At 46.7% G+C, this 19,126-nt stretch overlaps 1 protein-coding gene across 1 annotated transcript in view; it reads left to right on the top strand.

Moving 5' to 3' along the window:
- The first annotated feature begins 220 nt into the window (after positions 1–220).
- LOC146786201 (cytochrome P450 2J4-like) overlaps positions 221–19,126 on the top strand; it is a 78,799-nt gene continuing 59,893 nt past the window's right edge. The window contains exons 1-2 of the mRNA XM_085633171.1: positions 221–293; positions 654–803. Coding sequence (XP_085489297.1) covers positions 221–293; positions 654–803 — 223 coding nt within the window. The remainder of the gene's footprint in view (positions 294–653; positions 804–19,126) is intronic.

The following is a 19,126-nucleotide window of genomic DNA, read 5'->3' as shown; positions in this document are numbered from 1 at the left end:
GTCTCACTTTTCATGCATATCATGAATCAATAAAGACATTGGTAGGGTCATTTGTGTTCTTAAAGGAATCCAGAAGATGAATAGGTGGCCTAGCGGAAACCCATAATCACCAGGAAGCAGTGGTCTTTTGTTTTTCTTACCCTTCTTTTTGTTGGGTGCTCATAGTAAACTATTGTGTTGCATATTAACACGGTTTACCAGAGTCTAATATTCTCGAGGCATGAAATCAGGTTACCACTTTCAGGTCAATTACCTCATCAGTGGCCATTATCTACAGGACAAAAAAGGAACACGTAAGTATTATCACACCATTTACCACTGGTTTTAGTCCAAGAATGCCCATTATTGCGTCCTACTAACAATTCTAAAAAGTTTTCCTCTTAATGACTGATGTGCTACTGAGGTACGCTGTCTTCAATATTAGGAGTACTCAGACGACCTGCAGAAGATAATGGGAAACTGCGTAAAGAATGATCTGTTGAAGTGTATACATCTGGCTGTGTAAAAGGAGGGAGACTCTGCTTCAGGTGTGAAATGGAATGTGAGGATGGAGTAACACTGTCATGAAATCTCTTAAACTTGCCTCATATAAACAAGGCATATATGGTCCATATATCAGTCAGAAGTAAATAATGGGTTTGTGTTTGCTACAGGGGTAACGTTCTCCAATGGGAATACATGGAAGCAGCAGAGGCGCTTCTGTGCGATGGTGCGACGCAACCTGGGAACTGGAAAGAAGACTCTGGAACAGAGGATCCAGGAGGAGGCCAGGTACATGGTGGAAGGCTTCGCCGCCCAACAAGGTAGGCATAAATCTGTGCAGTTCATTGATGAGTGAGGTGTTAGAAGGTCACAGGTGAAGCAGTGAGCCTCTGAGATCTCCAAATCAACCACACGATTATGTCTTTTGAAGCATCCTACTGGACTGATAAACATGCTTCTAAAGTTATGTACAGTTTGACAAGAATTCTCCTATTATTAGTACAAATCTCCTGTGGTTTTCTCGTCAACCCCACCGTTGCACACATAAATGATCATTAGGCAGCTGCTACTCCTGGCTTGTTCTTTGATCCTCCTGTGACCTCTTTTGCTACCCGTGGTCTCAGGGGTCATGAAAGCAAGAACCGGAAGGTAACATGGCCATACAAGCAATATGTACTTTCTGCAGCTTACACTCTGCGGCAAGCACAAGTCTGTTTTGGGACTAAGGGTCAGACAGTGGATCAACCATGTTATATCTGTGTTATTGCAAGGCTTTGAAGGTTTCATGATGTCATTTCTGCTATAATTGACATTTTTGGTGAATTCATATCATGAGTGTCCATATGACGGCAATACTGCATTTTTTATTAATATAGAATAATTACTTCATAAGCTTTAAATATAGTTTTCACAGTGAATTGAATAACATGTTTTAATCATATATACTAAAGACAGCATCTCTTTGGCAACCGGTTAGGGTCTGACTCAAACTCTCCCATTTCAAATGAAGATGGAGGCAGAGTGGTAACCTCCCAGCTACCAGTCCTTATCATCAAAGGTACTCTGGATCACTTCCTGTACTATTCTGTCTGGCTCTTTATCTGGACCACCGTGGTGCATTTCTAATTCAACCACATGTCATTCCATACTCTTCCTTCGACCGCTCAATGGCTTTTCAAAATTCCAGCCACTTTGACCTATTTGTGGTTTTCATGATGTATTGCAAACTCTAAGCTGGCTTTCTTGCTACCTGTGTAGAATCACGGGGAGAGGTAAATACCCCACTTAGCTGATTTAAGATTTGATTGACAATATCTTAAGCCAATGACTGAAAGAGGCTAATGTAAATAAGCCAATGGTTGACCAAAGTCCTCATTATGTATATGATAAGCAAGAGGTTGTGCAGACAGCGGAGCTGCCATCACAGACCTAATGACTAGAATAGATGTATTCAATATATTTTACATCATTCCATTTTATCCTTCCAGTACCTATATATGGGATCACTGGTACTTATATTTATGTATAACAGACCATGTGGACACCCAAAAACATTAACATAGCTCAACAGGCAAGATGGTAGGTACATATGAGGGGGCACCTTCCTTAGCAAGTAGACAGATACTCAAAACAAATCATCTTCATCCTTATAGTTCTTCTCACTTAGGAAAATATGATGATCTAGAATGCAATAATGAATTGTGTGAAACCAGTTCGGTATCCAGGACCATTCTTTCAGGGCACTTCAGGGCACTTTGCAAACAACATCCTTCAGCATTTTTTGTTTCCCCTTTTTGACAATCATTATCTTAAACATTACAATTCTTGTGTCAATAAAGCAAGGATAACTTTGCAATTTCCTCATAAGTAGCAACATTGTACTAGACTTTGTAATACTTCATAACACACCAGAGTAACCACCTGATCACTTGTGATTGCTGCCACTGTCCCCAGGCCGAGTTTTCACCTAAAAATCATAAATTTTACTGGTGTTAAACTAACACCCAGAATGCAGTTGGCTATTAAACAAAACTCCAGGACTGGAATTAGTGTCTTTAATGATCTTGATGGAGGTGGTCACCGTATAAAACACTCCATTCCTTTCCCTGATCATGAGGCATTTTTAATTGGGTTGCATGTGTCCATGTCATGCAGGGAGATCTGATTTACAATCACTCATCATTTGTTCAGTTGATAAAAAAATATATTGGCCATTCATAAGGACATTATTAGTCCAACACATTAGACACAAATACTTCATGAAATGCCAAAATAAAACAAGAAAATTGCAATTTGCAGCTCAATCAATAGTTCCTCACTTTTCATTTGTCTCTATGATCAGGCCAGACAGCTAAATAGTACCATAACTTTCATATCTTCAGCAGAAACTTCTTTGCAGCCATTCTGTGGAATATACATCACAAGAAGAACCCATGAATGTTTTTTTAATTAATGGTATTTCTTATTTTCAACAATATATAAACTTTGTGAGCAATAACATGAAACATGTCAATGGCATTGTCCTAACATAACACCCTTCACCTGAGGTTGGCACAAATAAGACGTCGTAAAGGAAGGTGGGGGAGAAAACACCCCCAGTATCAGCGTGAAGACATAAACAGACACATCTAGGCCTCAACATGGCACCATCTTCAGTGATCCACTGAACTGTCATCTGGTTGACATAATAGATATGATTTCAATGACTGTCAGATGTCTCTAAGTCTAGAGGTGGGGAGTAACAGTTTTGCATTCAAAGATCTAGATAACATAACAGAAATCAGTCTGTAATTACTCAAGATGGCCGGATCCAGAGAAGACGTTTTCAAAACAGAAGTTACCATAGTCTGTTTCCTGACCGAGGGTATCATGCCAGAGAGCACTGACTGCAGATTTGACGTAACAGGGAGAACAACCCTTTCGCCAGCTCCTTACACATTTTTGATGACAAGGGGTCCAGGGGTGAGCTGGAAGTGGCTGAGGCCAAAACACATAAATCAGCCTCAGAGAGAGGATCACATTTATTAAGTTTTCATAATGCTGTCTCAGACTAATTACCTAGTAATAATGAGGAATTGAAGTTGTCTGGCTGAGCAACCAGAGGGAGCTAAGATTAAAAGAATTAATACCATCAATAATTTTCTTGATCTTTTAAAAAAAAAAATACAGCATGATCATCACAAAGTTCTTGCGAAGGCACTATAGCTTGACTTTCATTTTTTTTTTTGTAAACCATTTTTATTGGCATTTTTCATTTTTTGCCCAATACATCCATTTTGGTCAGTCTTGTGGTACATTTCATACAGGGTTTCAATACAATACTTGGCAAGCTGTTACATTTATAGCGTAGGATACTTTCCTTCATTTAGATGGCTTTGTCGCTATGAAAGTATAAAACCTGTCAACTCATGACTGCGTGGATCAATGCCTATGGTAGTTAGTGTACACATAGCTTACATCTGCTGTGCTAATGCAGTGGCATAACACATATCGGCTGTTCAGCATGGAACTAAACTCTTCAACCGGGATAACTAGAACTGGGGTACTCTGTATTTGGGGTATTGGGCATTGTGTGGGGCTGAGCGGCGGAGTCATTTTAGGCACTGCATGACCTACTCAGGCATTGGTGCAGGGCGGGAATGTCCGTATAGCTTGATTTTCATAATGTTAAACACCTTCTGGGTACTATTCTGGACCACTAAGGTAGCATTGCCATAGAATTCAGCTTTTGCCTGTTTCTAATTCCATTTTAGTATTCGCCTAAGGCTGCCTTAAAAACCTTTTTGTCCACACCTTTATAGGCAATACGCCATCTCCTTTAGCCCTATTACACGATTATTTTAACTCGCGGAGCAAGGGATTGTACCGTAACGCAGGTGGTTTCCGGTATGGTTTCATTTCTTTCAAAGGAATGACTGCATTGAAGGTTTATACAATTTGTTTCTCTGAAGCAGCATAGTTGGCTTTAACGGAGCTGTCTGGATTGAAATCAGAGGGTAACTTAAAAATAGGCTCAACCTTGCCAGGTCTACTAAGTTTATTCCATGTTCTTCCACTATGGGCCTGATAACGAGTTTGGCAGTGCAGCACCTTGTCCGCTCTGCCGCCGCACGACAAAACCCATGATCAGGCCGCACTCAAGATTACAAGTGTTTCTTGTGGGCTTTTTTAACATTCCCACAGCGGTGCCCTGAAAATAGGTACAGCAATGGGAATCCCAAAAACAGTTCCTGTACTGATGGACTATAAAGTCTATGCCGTGCAGGAACTGAGGTGCATGCACCCAGGGGGGCACATGTTGTTCCCCACTGCATGCCTCCCACGGCACAGAGGCACAAGGGGGCAGAGAGGAAACTTGTAATATGGTTGGCGGGACCGCTGCGGTCCTGCCAACCATATTGCTGCCTCCTGACTTCCACAACACCACCAGGAAACGACGGTTCCCTGACGGCTATGGTGGGGCAATGGTGATCTGACTGCCCTAATTGTAATAGGGCGGTCAGGAGACTACCACCACCGTGCACCCACAAGTCTTGCGGTCCGTGGATCGCCAGACTCATAATCAAGCCCCATGTGAGCTCTCTTCTGATGAGAAGCCTGAGTGAGGGAGAAATGGAAAGGCTCGATATAGAGTGCTATATCCTAGCAGTTCAGATGTCTCTTATCCTAGCTTGGTGCTCTCCAAATGCAGCTAAGCCTTAGTAATGGCTAGAGCAAGAGTGCAGTTCGATCCCCCTTCATCCTCTTCTATGGCTGTCCCCTCGAATGTGGGGTTGAGATTGCTCCCTCCGGAGTTGCATGAGGGATCACAGCCTATCCCGCGCCTTTAACTTCAATAACAGGGAATCCAGATTTCCCTCGGGGATGATGGACAGGCAGTACCAGACATGTGGGGATACAATATGCATGGGGCAGCTCTACACAGCTGGGGCCCTAAAACGCGGGACCAATGTGCCATAGACTTCCTCCTAGGCCCTCAGGACCTATATCGCATTACAGAACTCCTACATTGTGCAAGACCACTGGGTGATTGTGTTTGCGCACAGGATGCACGCAAAACAATGAAAATAGAAGATGGGGACACTTTTCGAATGCTCTCTCGACTCTACAGTGGAATGGCATGTTTTCCAAAAAAAAAAAATGGATTTAGACCTAGATCTTTGTATTGGGGTGAACATTTGGCAATGTTCAGCATTACGTCCAACATCTTTTGGTGTTGGTATAGTCCCCCTAAGTGGAAAGGGTATACCCAGACGTGAGTCCTGTGCTCACTATGCCGTTGGATTCAAGCTATCCTGGCTGATGGGGCGTGATACCCTAAAACTGGTCCCAGGATGCTTGTTTCCGGTCAAGCGAGGACCTAGCCTAGCTGTTCAGGCTGGTCTGTTCCCATGGGAGCAGGGTCAAGACTGATTTGCATATGGCTGGATCCAAACTGGAATAGCATGGTGAGCATTTATGCCCATATCTCTGTACTGGGGTGAATGTTTGACAATGTTCAGCATTTCGTCCATCATCTTTTTGTGTTGCTATAGTCACTCGACTCTACAGGGCGCTAGATACCCCGACTCCAGCATTACAATTACATCATTACAGTTATCATATACACAGAAAGAGGCAGGGGATCTAGCTCTAGAATTGACTGAGGGAGACTGGAATTTTCTATGGCGATAGGCACTCTTCCATTTGCATCCAGCACAGGGCAAATGCATTTGAAATCATGCTACGTTGGTACACAACACCCAGCCGTATCCAGGCAATGTTTAATACTCACAATACTTGCTGGCAGGGTAGTGACGCCTGAGGAATGTACCTTGCACTCAGCCTGCCTCAAACCAACAGGTAGATCGAAAGATTAATGAGAATTATCAACAAGTTATTGTGAATATAAGTGGAACAAGGCTATGATAAGAAATGGGCACAACAATTCACACTACACTACTCAGCGAGCTCCAGCAGCCCTTTCATTCAGGAGACCACTCCAAACACCATCCTTGCGTTGTCCCACTGCACCACTTGACCAACACAGAAGCAATCCACACCAGCCGTGGAATATGATGTAGCCAGCAGGGTTGTACGAGGCTGAATCAGAGACGTTCAAGTTGATAATGTGCTGTTTTTTTATTTTTGAGTTAAATACACGTTTTTATTCTTCCCTTTACTTTACCATGAGGAGATTTTTTCCCAGACTGTGAAGTCTTCCTATGGAAAAGTATAGAAAAATGTTTAAAAAAAAACAAATTACATAAAATTAAATATTAAAAATATTTTTAAGTTAAATATTAATATACACTCATTTTATGTAACTACTTTAAATGTAGAACAAAGCAACAAATGATACAGCACTATTACATTAATTTTTAATTAAAACTTTAATCAATGGAAACATATTAAATGTAATTATTTTTTTCTAATGTTTAAATTAAAAAATGAATTCTCAACTACAGCAAAAAATATTTTTAACACGCGTTAATAAGTATTAAATTACATGTATAGAAATAATTGAAATGTGTTTATTTTCAATAAAATGTATTTTTACATAATTTCTCGCCCTAAGTGCGCCAGGTATGCCCAGACTTGGGTCCTGGGCTCACTGTGCCACTGGAATAAAGCTATCCTGGCTGAAGGGGGGTGAAACCCCGAAACCGGTCCTAGGATGCTTGTTTCCGGTCCAGGGAGTACCTGGCTTGGCAGTTCGGGCTGGACTGTTCCCATCAGGCACAGGGTCAAGACTAATTTGCATATGGCCAGGTCTAAACTGGGGTGGCATGGTGAGCAAAAGAATGATGGATTTAACCCAGATCTTTTGACTGGGGGTGAATGTTTTGATTTGTTCTGCATTCCGTCCATCAATTGTGTATCTTTTGCTTTCTCACCCTAAGTGTGCCAGGTATGCCCAGACGTGGGTCCTGGGCTCACTGTGCCACTGGAATCAAGCTATCCTGGCTGAAGAGGGGTGAAACCCCGAAACCGGTCCTAGGATGCTTGTTTCCGGTCCAGGGAGGACCTGGCTTGGCAGTTCGGGCTGGACTGTTCCCATCAGGCACAGGGTCAAGACTAATTTGCATATGGCCAGGTCTAAACTGGGGTGGCATGGTGAGCAAAAGAATGATGGATTTAACCCAGATCTTTTGACTGGGGGTGAATGTTTTGATTTGTTCTGCATTCCGTCCATCAATTGTGTATCTTTTGCTTTCTCACCCTAAGTGTGCCAGGTATGCCCAGACGTGGGTCCTGGGCTCACTGTGCCACTGGAATCAAGCTATCCTGGCTGAAGAGGGGTGAAACCCCGAAACCTGTCCTAGGATGCTTGTTTCCGGTCCAGGGAGGACCTGGCTTGGCAGTTCGGGCTGGACTGTTCCCATGAGGCACAGGGTCAAGACTGATTTGCATTTGGCCAGGTCTAAACTGGGGTGGCATGGTGAACAAAAGAATGATGGATTTCAGATCTTTCGACTGGGGGTGAATGTTTTGATTTGTTCTGCATTCTGTCCATCAATTGTGTATCTTTTGCTATGATATGAAATGGGCACAACAATTCACACTACACTACTCAGCGAGCTCCAGCAGCCCTTTCATTCAGGAGACCACTCCTCCAAGACACCATCCTTGCGTTGTCCCACTGCACCACTTGACCAACACAGAAGCCATCCACACCAGCCGTGGAATAATGATGTAGCCAGCAGGGTTGTACGAGGCTGAATCAGAGACGTTCACGTTGATAATGTGCTGTTTTTTTTATGTTTGAGTTAAATGCACTTTTTTATTCTTCCCTTTACTTTACCATGTGGAGATTGTTTCCCAGACTGTGAAATCTCCTTATGGAAAAGTATAGAAAAATGTAAAAAAAAAATATTAACGAAAAAATAAATATTTAAAATATTTTTAAGTTAAATATTAATATACATTCATTTTATGTAACTACTATAAATGTAGAACAAAACAACAAATGATACAGCACTATTAAATACATTTTTTATTAAAACTTTAATCAATGGAAACATATTAAGGTGCCGATTCCGATCCGGTAAAAATAATTTGCGTATGACCCGTATCCGTATTTTTTTACGTACGAGTCGCACAAGTACCGTACAAACTGGCAAATACGATTCGTCCGTGAAAAATATCTACGAATAGCGTCGGGAAAAGTCTATGAGAGTGCGTCGGAAAGTGTTCACGTCCGAATATCGTCGGGAAAAGTGTACGAAAGTGATCCGGACAGTTTCACGTGCAAATCGTAAAACACAAGTCCGAGCGTGCAAGTACGATCCCGTCCGTCCGTCCGAATACACAATCGCACTTAAAAAGGCCCGGACGGAGCCAACGCTGGTGCACACATGTACACGGGTAAACACATGCCCGTGTACGAGCCGTACAGCCCCCCACCCCCAAATATGTCAGCACCGTACACCACCCTGTCCGCACTGTACCCCAGCCCCGCAACTGTACGCGCCGTACCCCCCCATATACGCGCCGTACCCCCATGTATGCGCCTTACCCCCCCCTGTCCGCACTGTACCCCAGCCCCGCACCTGTACGCGCCGTACCCCCATGTACGCGCCGTGCCTCCGCATGTACGCGCCGTACCCCAGGGCCGCACGTGTACGCACCGTACCCCCACCGCATGTACGCGCCTTACCCCCCCATGTACGCGCCTTACCCCCGCATGTACGCGCCATACCCCAGGGCCGCACGTGTACACATCGTACCCCCACCGCATGTATGCGCCGCACCCCCCCATGTACGCGCCGCACCACCGCATGTACGCGCCATACCCCAGGGCCGCACGTGTACGTACCGTACCCCCACCGCATGTACGCGCCTTACCCCCCCATGTACGCGCCGCACCCCAGGGCCGCACCTGTACGCACCGTACCCCCACCGCATGTACGCGCTTTACCCCCCCATGTACGCGCCGCACCCCAGGGCCGCACCTGTACGCACCGTACCCCCACCGCATGTACGCGCCTTACCCCCCCATGTACGCACCGCACCCCCGCATGTATGCGCCGTACCCCAGGGCCGCACCTGTACGCACCGAACCCCCACCGCATGTATGCGCCGCACTCCAACACCGTACCCCAGCACCCTCACCCAGCATCGCGTATGTACAGATCGTACCTACGCGAAAATGACTGTTACAGAACCAGAACACTGTAAAACAGCACAAGGAGTGTCAATTCGACTCGCACAACACCACAAAACACGTCTACATGACAAAATACATCTCAATGACTGACCTGGCACATCCAAACAGGCAAACAGAGGCCCCAAATCACAACCACCACTTATAACACACCCACCAAAATTCAAACACAGCCACACCCAAAAATGGACCAATAAAAAGGGCCCACACACACAACCCATGAGCCTTTGCAACAGACCCACTGCTGCCAGACCCCACTGAGAAACAACTCCACAGAGAAACTACTCCACATCACTCATACCTCCACTACACCTTCAATCACACACCTTCACACAACCTCATCCACAAACATCCCCCTCTTCACATTCACACACACACCGTCACATTCACACCCACACACCCACAACCATCCACACCCACACCCACACCCCACACCATGCCCACAGACAAGAATCCAAAGTTCACAACGGCGGAGCTGGACCTCCTTGTCAACGAAGTCATCAGAGTCGAGCCACAGCTGTTTGGAACATTGGTCAGACAGACCAGCATATCTGCAAAATCTGCCATGTGGCAGAGGATTGTCGACAAGGTGAATGCTGTTGCGCCCATCCGAAGGACCAGGCATGAATGCCAAGCCAGGTGGTACGATCTGCGCAGGGCGGTCAAGAGGAAAATGAATGAAGAATATGCCCAGACTAACATCACTGGAGGTGGGCCGCCCCGCAGACCCGTACACTGCCATCCCTGGGAGGAGAAGGTGATGGCCCTACTACCGCCGGTGGGAGTACACGGAGTCGAAGGAGTCGCAGAGCCTGGTGAGTACACAAACAACTTACGTAACATGGGGGCAATGGGGTCCACACCACATACACACCAAATGCACCCAACGTTCCCCAAGCACTCACCGCAAACAACCACACTCAAAAACCACGCTGATGCCACTAACGTCACCATGCACCCTTCACAAATCAAGGCAAGGCCATGTCCAAGCCTACAACAACCACAAACACAAGACTGGATGTCCGGGAGGCTGGGAGGGTGGGCCCCACACAACACATTGTGGAAATGAGACGCAGACACCAATGCCCTCAGCCCATATGGCATAGGTACATAACCATGCACAATGCACAGGGACTGGCAAAGTACTGACAAGGTACATGACACTTGGCCCTGCTGTATGCAGCACAAGGCCCTCCTGGGACCACTGTACACACAAACACCAACTCCACAAGCACAGCTATCTAGCACAGGAACTCGCACTCACTATCATGCCAGCATGCACCATGAGGGGACAGACACATCACCTGGGAGACCCGATGACAAATCACACTACACACAACAGCAGGCCCAGTCACAACCCCCCCCCTAACACAAGCACACACACCCGGGGCAGGCAACCGGTTTACATACTCCCACAATGGACATGTGACACAACAAGACCGATCCAGAGCCAAATAAGGATCTGAGCAAACAATCTACAGGTCAAACACTCAGGAGAACATCCCAATCCGTCCCCCGCAACATACCCATCCCCAAGTGGACATTGAGAGGAATGCTAGGCACATCCAACTACCTGGAGGAAATGTGTCAACTTGAATATGTATGAAACATAGATGTCGCATGAAACACCATTAACATTGTCTCCCTCTCACACACAAGGCAACGTCGTCGATCTCCCCCCAACACTGGGGGGGAAGAATCACAGTCCCAGGCACCGCGTGAAGACGATCCCACCGGCAGTGACGACTCTCACCACTCCGTCGATGACCCAGACCAACCTGGACCCTCTGGTGCCCAAGCCCCTGCAGCACCTGCGTCAGGTACATCTGTGCCAACCACCACCCCCATTCCTGCCACATCCCAGGACACACCCAGGAGCCCTGCTCACACTGAACAACACAGCCAGTCTGACCAGGAGGGACAAGGTTCTCCGGGCACCCAGGAGGAGGCAGCCAACCCTGCAAATGCCATCCCTCAGGGGTTCCGTAGACCCGATGTGCCCACAACGGCAGGCCAGGCTCAAGTGGGCAGGGGTGGTGGGAGTGGAGGCAGGCAGAGGCGCGAACCTGACCAGCCAGCTCAGGACCCCGGTATGTCACACATACGCAACATCCTGGACTCATACCGGCGTGACACCAGAGGCATCAACCAGGTCGTGTCAAGACTCTCCGAGATGCAGGGGACCCTCGATGACATTAAGAACCTGCAGGTCGAGCATCATGCCAGTCATCAACAACACCAAGGACGGATGGAGGCAAGACTGGCTGAGCTCCTGGCGGTGCACAGGGACGTGAGCCAATCACTCCGTCAGATCGCCCAAAGCCTGGCAAACCCTCCCTGTGCCAACAGGCGTAGACCAGCACCAGACACAGGGAGGGAGGAGGAGGAGGAATCATCTGACGGAGCGTCCCCAGCATCGTCAAGGCCTGCATCTGAGGGTCCCCGGAGGAAGCTGGGTCGTCCACGGAAAAGACCGTGAGAGTCAGCGGACCATCCCCATCTCCCAGGTCACCTGGCCTGGCACCTGGCCCTCCGGCGCAACAGCAGCACCTCATCCAATGACATTCTCTGCCACATGGACTTGCTGGTCACAGTCTGACCAATGATGACCAACACTGTGGTCTGGACTCTGATGACTTCCAATGCCAAGGATACCATCTCCCCCTGTGAACTTTGGATTCTATTCCCCCGGTACAGCACCCAATTGTATCTACCAAACCACTTACCCCACCGTAAATAAATATTTCACTTTGGACATGAGACGTTCCTGTCATTTTGCATCATTCAACGACATATGTGTGTGGAAATGTCAAACTATGCCTGAGTGTTGAACCAACTCCAGCCAACCATACCCTGGGATCAGAGTCTGGTACAGGACACACATGGGTCACAAGGTATCATTCAATGTAGGCATGGAGCACAACACTCACTTGTGATGGCCTCTGGCTGCTGAGGAGGGGCTTGCTAAACTGTGCGGAGAGACCTATTTGGGAGTTTATCATCAAGGCGTAGAGGTAAAGGCTCATGTGGAGGTTCCCAGGGAGGGAGTCCCAGGTATGTGTGGCCAGGTGGGAGAACAATATCCTGTATGCTGGAGTACGGTGGATGTGAAGAACGGTGGCCAGGGCAAGGTTGGATGCACGGAGATGGCCCAGCGGGATCTAGGATGACAGACGTACAAGGTTGGTTGGGGTCGGGGTTGTGGACTGCCTCCTGAGTGTGGGTGGGGAGTGTGGAGGTCACCCTGCAGCAGACAGTGATCCATTGCAGCTATCCATGGTGTACGGTGAGGTGGCTGGGGCGCAGGGTGTTGAATCTGAGGTGTGCAGATGCACCCTGGAAGTGGACTAGTTTCCTGGGAGTTTGGATGTACTTGCTCCGTAGAGGGCAGGGCAGTATGTGACACGGATGTTGTCATGGACCTGGGGGATGGTCTGTCTTTTCTTGGAGTGGATCTATCTGTGGATCATGTGCATAATGCAGAGGGCGTTGCAGCATGAGGTACAGATGCTGTGGACTAGCATGGCATATGTGAGCGAGCCAAACATGATGCACACCATCTTGTGTGTGTGGTACTGGGTGCTTGTGCAGGGCTCTTGCGGGTGGGACACAGGCACTTGACCCAGCTGCAAGGGGACAATCCTTAGATGTTCACCTCAGTCCTGTACAAGTCCAGCCTCAGGGTGCTCGTGTGCAGCCATCCATCAATAGATCTCATGCAAACTTGAATGACAGAACTGCCAATGTCTGTGTCTTTGTTGAGGGTGAGGAGCACCTGGCTGTCAATGGCATACAAGCTGATGATGAGGTGCTGTGCGCATGTGATGGTGGAGAGGGGGGTCCTGGACACTCTGTAGATTGACATGCTGAGAGATGATACCTGTGCCATGTCCCAGACAATGACACCATACTACATGCTGAAGGCTGGAGTCCCACTCCCATGCCCTTGCTGGGCCACAGAGCCGGTGGGGAGTATTAGGGATGTGACCTGGTTGGTGTGACAGGGCCTGGAAGGTGGGGCAGCGCAGTGTAGGCAGTTGGAGTTGCACACTCAGCATGCAAAGGTGTCGTTTGTGCCCAGGGTATGTCTGACAGCAGGCGTTAGATGTGCGGATGGACATAGCTCGGAGTGTGGCTGATACATCAGACTGTAGTGTGATGTGGGTAAAGCAAGGACAGGATGGTGGTGCAATGTGCACCTTGCATGTGCTGATGGTCCAGCCTTTGGCACCGCGTGGCGGCAACAGTGGCATAGACAAGCTGAGGACAGCAAAATGAATGGGTGGAGGGAGGAAGTAAGGAGCATCCTGGAGGCGAGTGTGTTGCCAAATCTGGATACTCTGTTGGCCCTTGCTGCAGGGGCTGCAGCAGCAGGCGGCATCTCCTCGCAAAATGACAGAATTTGCACACATAGACTAGGATGTCAGAACGACAACTGCAACAGGCGCGTGTGTAAAGTAAGGAGTGTCCAGTGTCACATGGCACACCCAGAGACAATGCATGCACAATCACCAAAGAAGCATGACACCGGATCAGCAAACTGAAGGCCGACCTGCGCACATGAGACACACCCTCAGCAGCTGTTGGTGGCCCATTGTGCGGACCAACATGGCAAAAAACATACAAGACCATGTACTTCATGTCCAATAGGGAGCCTAACCCATGAGCAACTGCATGCATGTTGCTAAACTACACAGGGACTCCTATGCATAATCTTCCACAACTATGCCAGATATGCTGCATGCAAAGTGGCAAGAGACCTGCATTGACAGAGATGAGGCACCTTGGAGTGTGACAAACACCTTTATTACTCAGCCGCACACTAAGGGAAATGCATCAATTGGAACAGACTCACAGGTCATTTGGCTGACCATGTGTGACCTACACTGGACACCCCCTTCAACACACAGATGTGGAAATCCTACTGAGCTGGCACACAAGTGAAGGGGTTGAGCCTAACACCCCTTGCTGCACACGGAGAGTCTACAATTCCCCATTAAGCCTCATATGGGGATGTCCCACACTATGTCCACCATTAGCATCCTGTATGTTCCTTGGAGCCTTTATACACACATTGATGCCTCCATCAGAATCCACACACCATTACAGATGACTGCCAGGAAGGGTGACCATCAATTCATGGGAGCCATGCAACACGTCATGTGGTCCATGGTGAGTCGACATGTATGCATGGTAACACAACATGCACAGGAGCAGTCCCCACATATCACAAACACGTACCACCCCCAAAATGCCTTGCCGCACTCCTTACCCCAAATGACTTGTCACCATGTCTGTGCATGTAACTCTGAGCCAGAGTACAAAAAAAACCCAGGCACTAATGCGAACATTAATTTGCTCACGTTTATTCACGAAAGGATGTATAACACGTCCTTAAAAAGCACACGAAGGATTCGTGTATCCATTGTCTGTTCATTACTGCGGTCTCAATAAACAATCAAAACAATCCTTTTAAAAAAACTGCCGCACTACGGAGAGTCCGTCATTGACTTCGATGTATATTAACACCTGATCACTCCCCATCACGTGACCCACGCCGACTTCACTTCATTCGAATACCGCGAAAAGAAGAAGCAAGCACACAGGTCGGTTCCGAATCGTTTTTAATCAACAGCTTTGTAACGAGTGATAAAGCAGCCTACTAATGCCACTCCTATTCCATTCAGCACTCTAAAAAGTTGTGGACTGGTACAACTCGAGTAGAAAGGAGACTGCCATCAATTCTCTACCGAACACCAAGGTACGACACCTCTTTCACAATACTTAGAATTTTTTTCGAACTGCCAACAATTACATAGGAACTTAGTGCTTTCCATAACTTTCCTTTAGATGCCACCAGACCAGCGATTCGCTCGCTAAACAAAGACCTCCTGCCAGTTTAATGGCTCACTTCATTTAGATCCCACAACGGAATTCTTACAAGTAAGCCAATCATTGTTTGTCTGACTATGAGTGAAGACGCGACATATTGCTTTTGCACATAGCTACACCTCTCTTCTTGAACTTTCTTTACCTAGATAATATTCTTCGTTTGATCGGCAGACCGTAACAAGTCTTTTCCAGAGATAAATTCTATCCATAAGAGGCTCTTAATTGCGTATAAGAGAGAGGGTATTCAATCTTATTGAAAAATGGCTCTGTTTTTAATTTCACAGGTCCTGATGAGAGTCCCAGAAAAGAATGGGTCTCGAACGCGTAGACCTCGCCAAGAGACCACATGAAGTTTTGAATAACTTTAAAACTAAACAACTTTGAGATTAATTAGTCAAACAATTTTTTCTGTGGTCTAATTAGAAAGATTTGATCATTTGTTCATTTAATTGTCATAGTATATGTTTGTTTGTTCAGAACGTGTCAGGAACGTATACGCACAATAACACTTCATGAATGAATGGGATGTTTGAGAAGTATAATTGATATGTTTCACTGAATGGTGTGGAAAAAAGTCTTCAAAAACTAGTCATTAATAGACGACTGAATTTTCAAATTAGTTCTTTTAGATGGAAGTTTAAAATAATTGAAAAATAAAAAACATGTTGATTAATTCAAAGAAAACAAAGATCTTCTACATTTTTTGTTTCATCTTAAAACGTCTTCTCATAAAAAAGTTGAGATTGAAGTATAGTTGCAGTACTAGCAGTTTTTTTGTTATATTATGTAACTCTGATCCAGCACACGTTGCAATACTCATGAGGAATAGCAGGAGGGCAATGATGACATGAGCAGACGACAGCCGCAAGAACCTGGGGAGGACAGACACACAGCAAGTCAGCGAAGAGCTAGTAATCCGCAGACATGTACATGTACTCTACAGGAATGATGTTGTCACCATGCCCTTAACAAATTTACAACCTTATGCATCAAGCCAAAATCCAGTCGGTAAAATACCGATTCCTTATTAGCTCCCGGTATTAAGTAAAAAATACCCAATCCCAATGCATCAACCCAAAAGCAGAAATCGGTATTTAAGGAATCCTTAAATAGCGATTCTTTAAATAGGGATTCCTTAAATACCGATTCCTTAAATAGCGATTGCATTTAAGGAATCCCAAAGTGAGATTCCTTAAATGCAATGCATCAAAGTTAAAAAATTAGCGATTTCGCTAATAAGGGGAGCAAATTACCATGAAGATGAACTGCATGGTAATTTGCAAAAACTTTGAAAAATGCACTTTTGTGCATTTTTCAAAGTTTCATGTTGCGCACACACATGCCCTTAGAGCATGTGTGTGTGCAACATATGTGCACATATCATTTTCAGGGGTGCAACAGGGTGTCCTTTTGACACCCTGGCACCCTTGAAAGTGCTCCAGCTATTAGCGATTCGGTAATACCGAATCGCTAATACAGAATGGCTTTACATTCATTCCTATGGGCCTCCAAGGCCATAGGAATGAATGGGTAGGTATTCCTTATTACCGATTCGGTATTACCGATTCGGTAATAAGGAATGTTAAGGAATCGCTATTTGAATAGCGATTCCTACATGCATAGCCTTTTGCTATTCCTTATTAGCGATTCCTTATTTTTCGCTAATAAGGAATCGCAAATGCTAATGTTGATGCATATGCCCCTTAGTGTCCCAGCTAATATGTGTGGAATGACATCATCACTTGAATGACACATCAGAACACACCTCCAAGTCACTTAGCACACAGTCAGCTCAACACACACATTGCAACACATGCCACACAAGGCTCAAAGCGTGCACACTCAGACACAGGGACTCACCATCATGAGAAGAAGTTGCGGATAAGCTGACTCCGGATGTCCTCATCCTCATCCTCATCCTCACTTGCCCCGTGCCCGAGCCCTTCATCCTCCACGGGTGGATGATCCTGCACATCCGGATCAAGGATGAGTGGCACGGCCTTCTCCACTGCCATGTTGTGCAGCATGCAGCACACAATGAAGATTTTGCAGACCTTCACCGGGGCATATGGGAGTGCGCCGCCGGTCTTGTGGAGGCACCGGAATCTGCTCTTCAGGAGTCCAAACGTCCTCTCAATCACGCGCCTCGTCTGCCCATGGGTGTCGTTGTACCGGTGTTTTGCGGCTGTTCTGGGGTTGCGGGGAGGCGTCATCAGCCATGGCATGTTGGGATAGCCAGAGTCCCCTACATGGAAACATCATGTGAAGAAGTGGGTCAGGAGATGCCGTAAGAGTCAAGATAGAGCTGAACACAGGAGTAACAGAGTATACCCACCAACAAGACATGCTCGTTCCGCGTGCAGCTGCAGCATCATTTCTGGCACCCTGCTACGCCTCATGATGTATGCATCGTGTGCGGACCCTGGAAAACGTGCACAGACATGGGAAATCAGCATGTTAGCAAGACACCCCACAAGGGCATTAATGGAGTGGTAATGTTTTCTGTTTCTATAGGCTACCTCCTGTGCCTGTGGTGGTACCAAAGCCACATGTGTCCCATCAATGGCCCCAATTACATGAGGCATCTCTCCCAGGGCATAGAACTCACCCTTGACACCTGTCAACTGCTCACAAGTGGGAAAATGGATGAATTCATCCAGGTGCAACAACATGGCTTCTATAACATCATGCAGGACACGGCTGAACATAGTCTGGGACATGCCACCAACATCAGCTAGGGTCAATTGAAACGTGCCGGTTGCAAAAAAATGTAGGGCTGCCATCACCTTCACCTTGGGGGTCAGAGCTGTAGGATACCTGTGTTGTGGTTGGAGGTGTGGTGCAAGCCGGCGGGTCAAGTCCTCTATCAACTCTTGCGAGAATCTGTATCTGCGTATGCAGTCATGTTCACGCATGGCATCCAGGTCTGGCATTCGTCTGGGGAGAGGCGGTGCCCTGCAGAGATTTGGAAGGAATAACGAAGAGTAAGTACATTACCACACCAATGTCACTGAGGTGAGCACATGGTCAACAGCTAATACACATCTGCTTAATACAGAGTCTGTGCTGTGCAATACATTCAGGACACGTGGGCCAGCCAGGTGATACTCCTACGAACAGCCAGCCACAATAGTTGCATGGCAATGTTGATGTGACATGCCATGAAATAGCTGTTGGACAGTGTAAGTGACAAGCCAGACACATTACATGAGTGACAGACATCCACATATCAGCATTAGAAGGATGTCATCTCATACAGACAGCTGGCGGGAGTCTAGACGCACAGGTCACATCTTATCTGGAAATGGACAGATTACACACATTTCCATTAAGGGGTCCATGTCAAAAACTTATGTCACAGACATTGAGACAACGCAGACATTGCCTCATGTCAGGAAGTCATCTGCGAAACATCATGACACATGTAACGTGTGAGTCCACATGTGGCATGGTGTGCGTATATGTGTGTCATGCACAAATGCACACATACACATGTTGGATGCTGCAACAGCAGATGGAGTTGACGGAACACCAGCGGAAAGCTCATGGGAACACATGACACACACATGACATAGTCACATCGTGGCACACTGGGAGTCACATATC

This window comes from Triturus cristatus, chromosome 11 (genome assembly GCF_964204655.1).
Source record: "Triturus cristatus chromosome 11, aTriCri1.1, whole genome shotgun sequence".
NCBI lineage: Eukaryota > Metazoa > Chordata > Amphibia > Caudata > Salamandridae > Triturus > Triturus cristatus.
The sequence above is the reverse complement of the archived record's forward strand: the minus strand, read 5'-3'. Positions and strand labels throughout refer to the sequence as shown.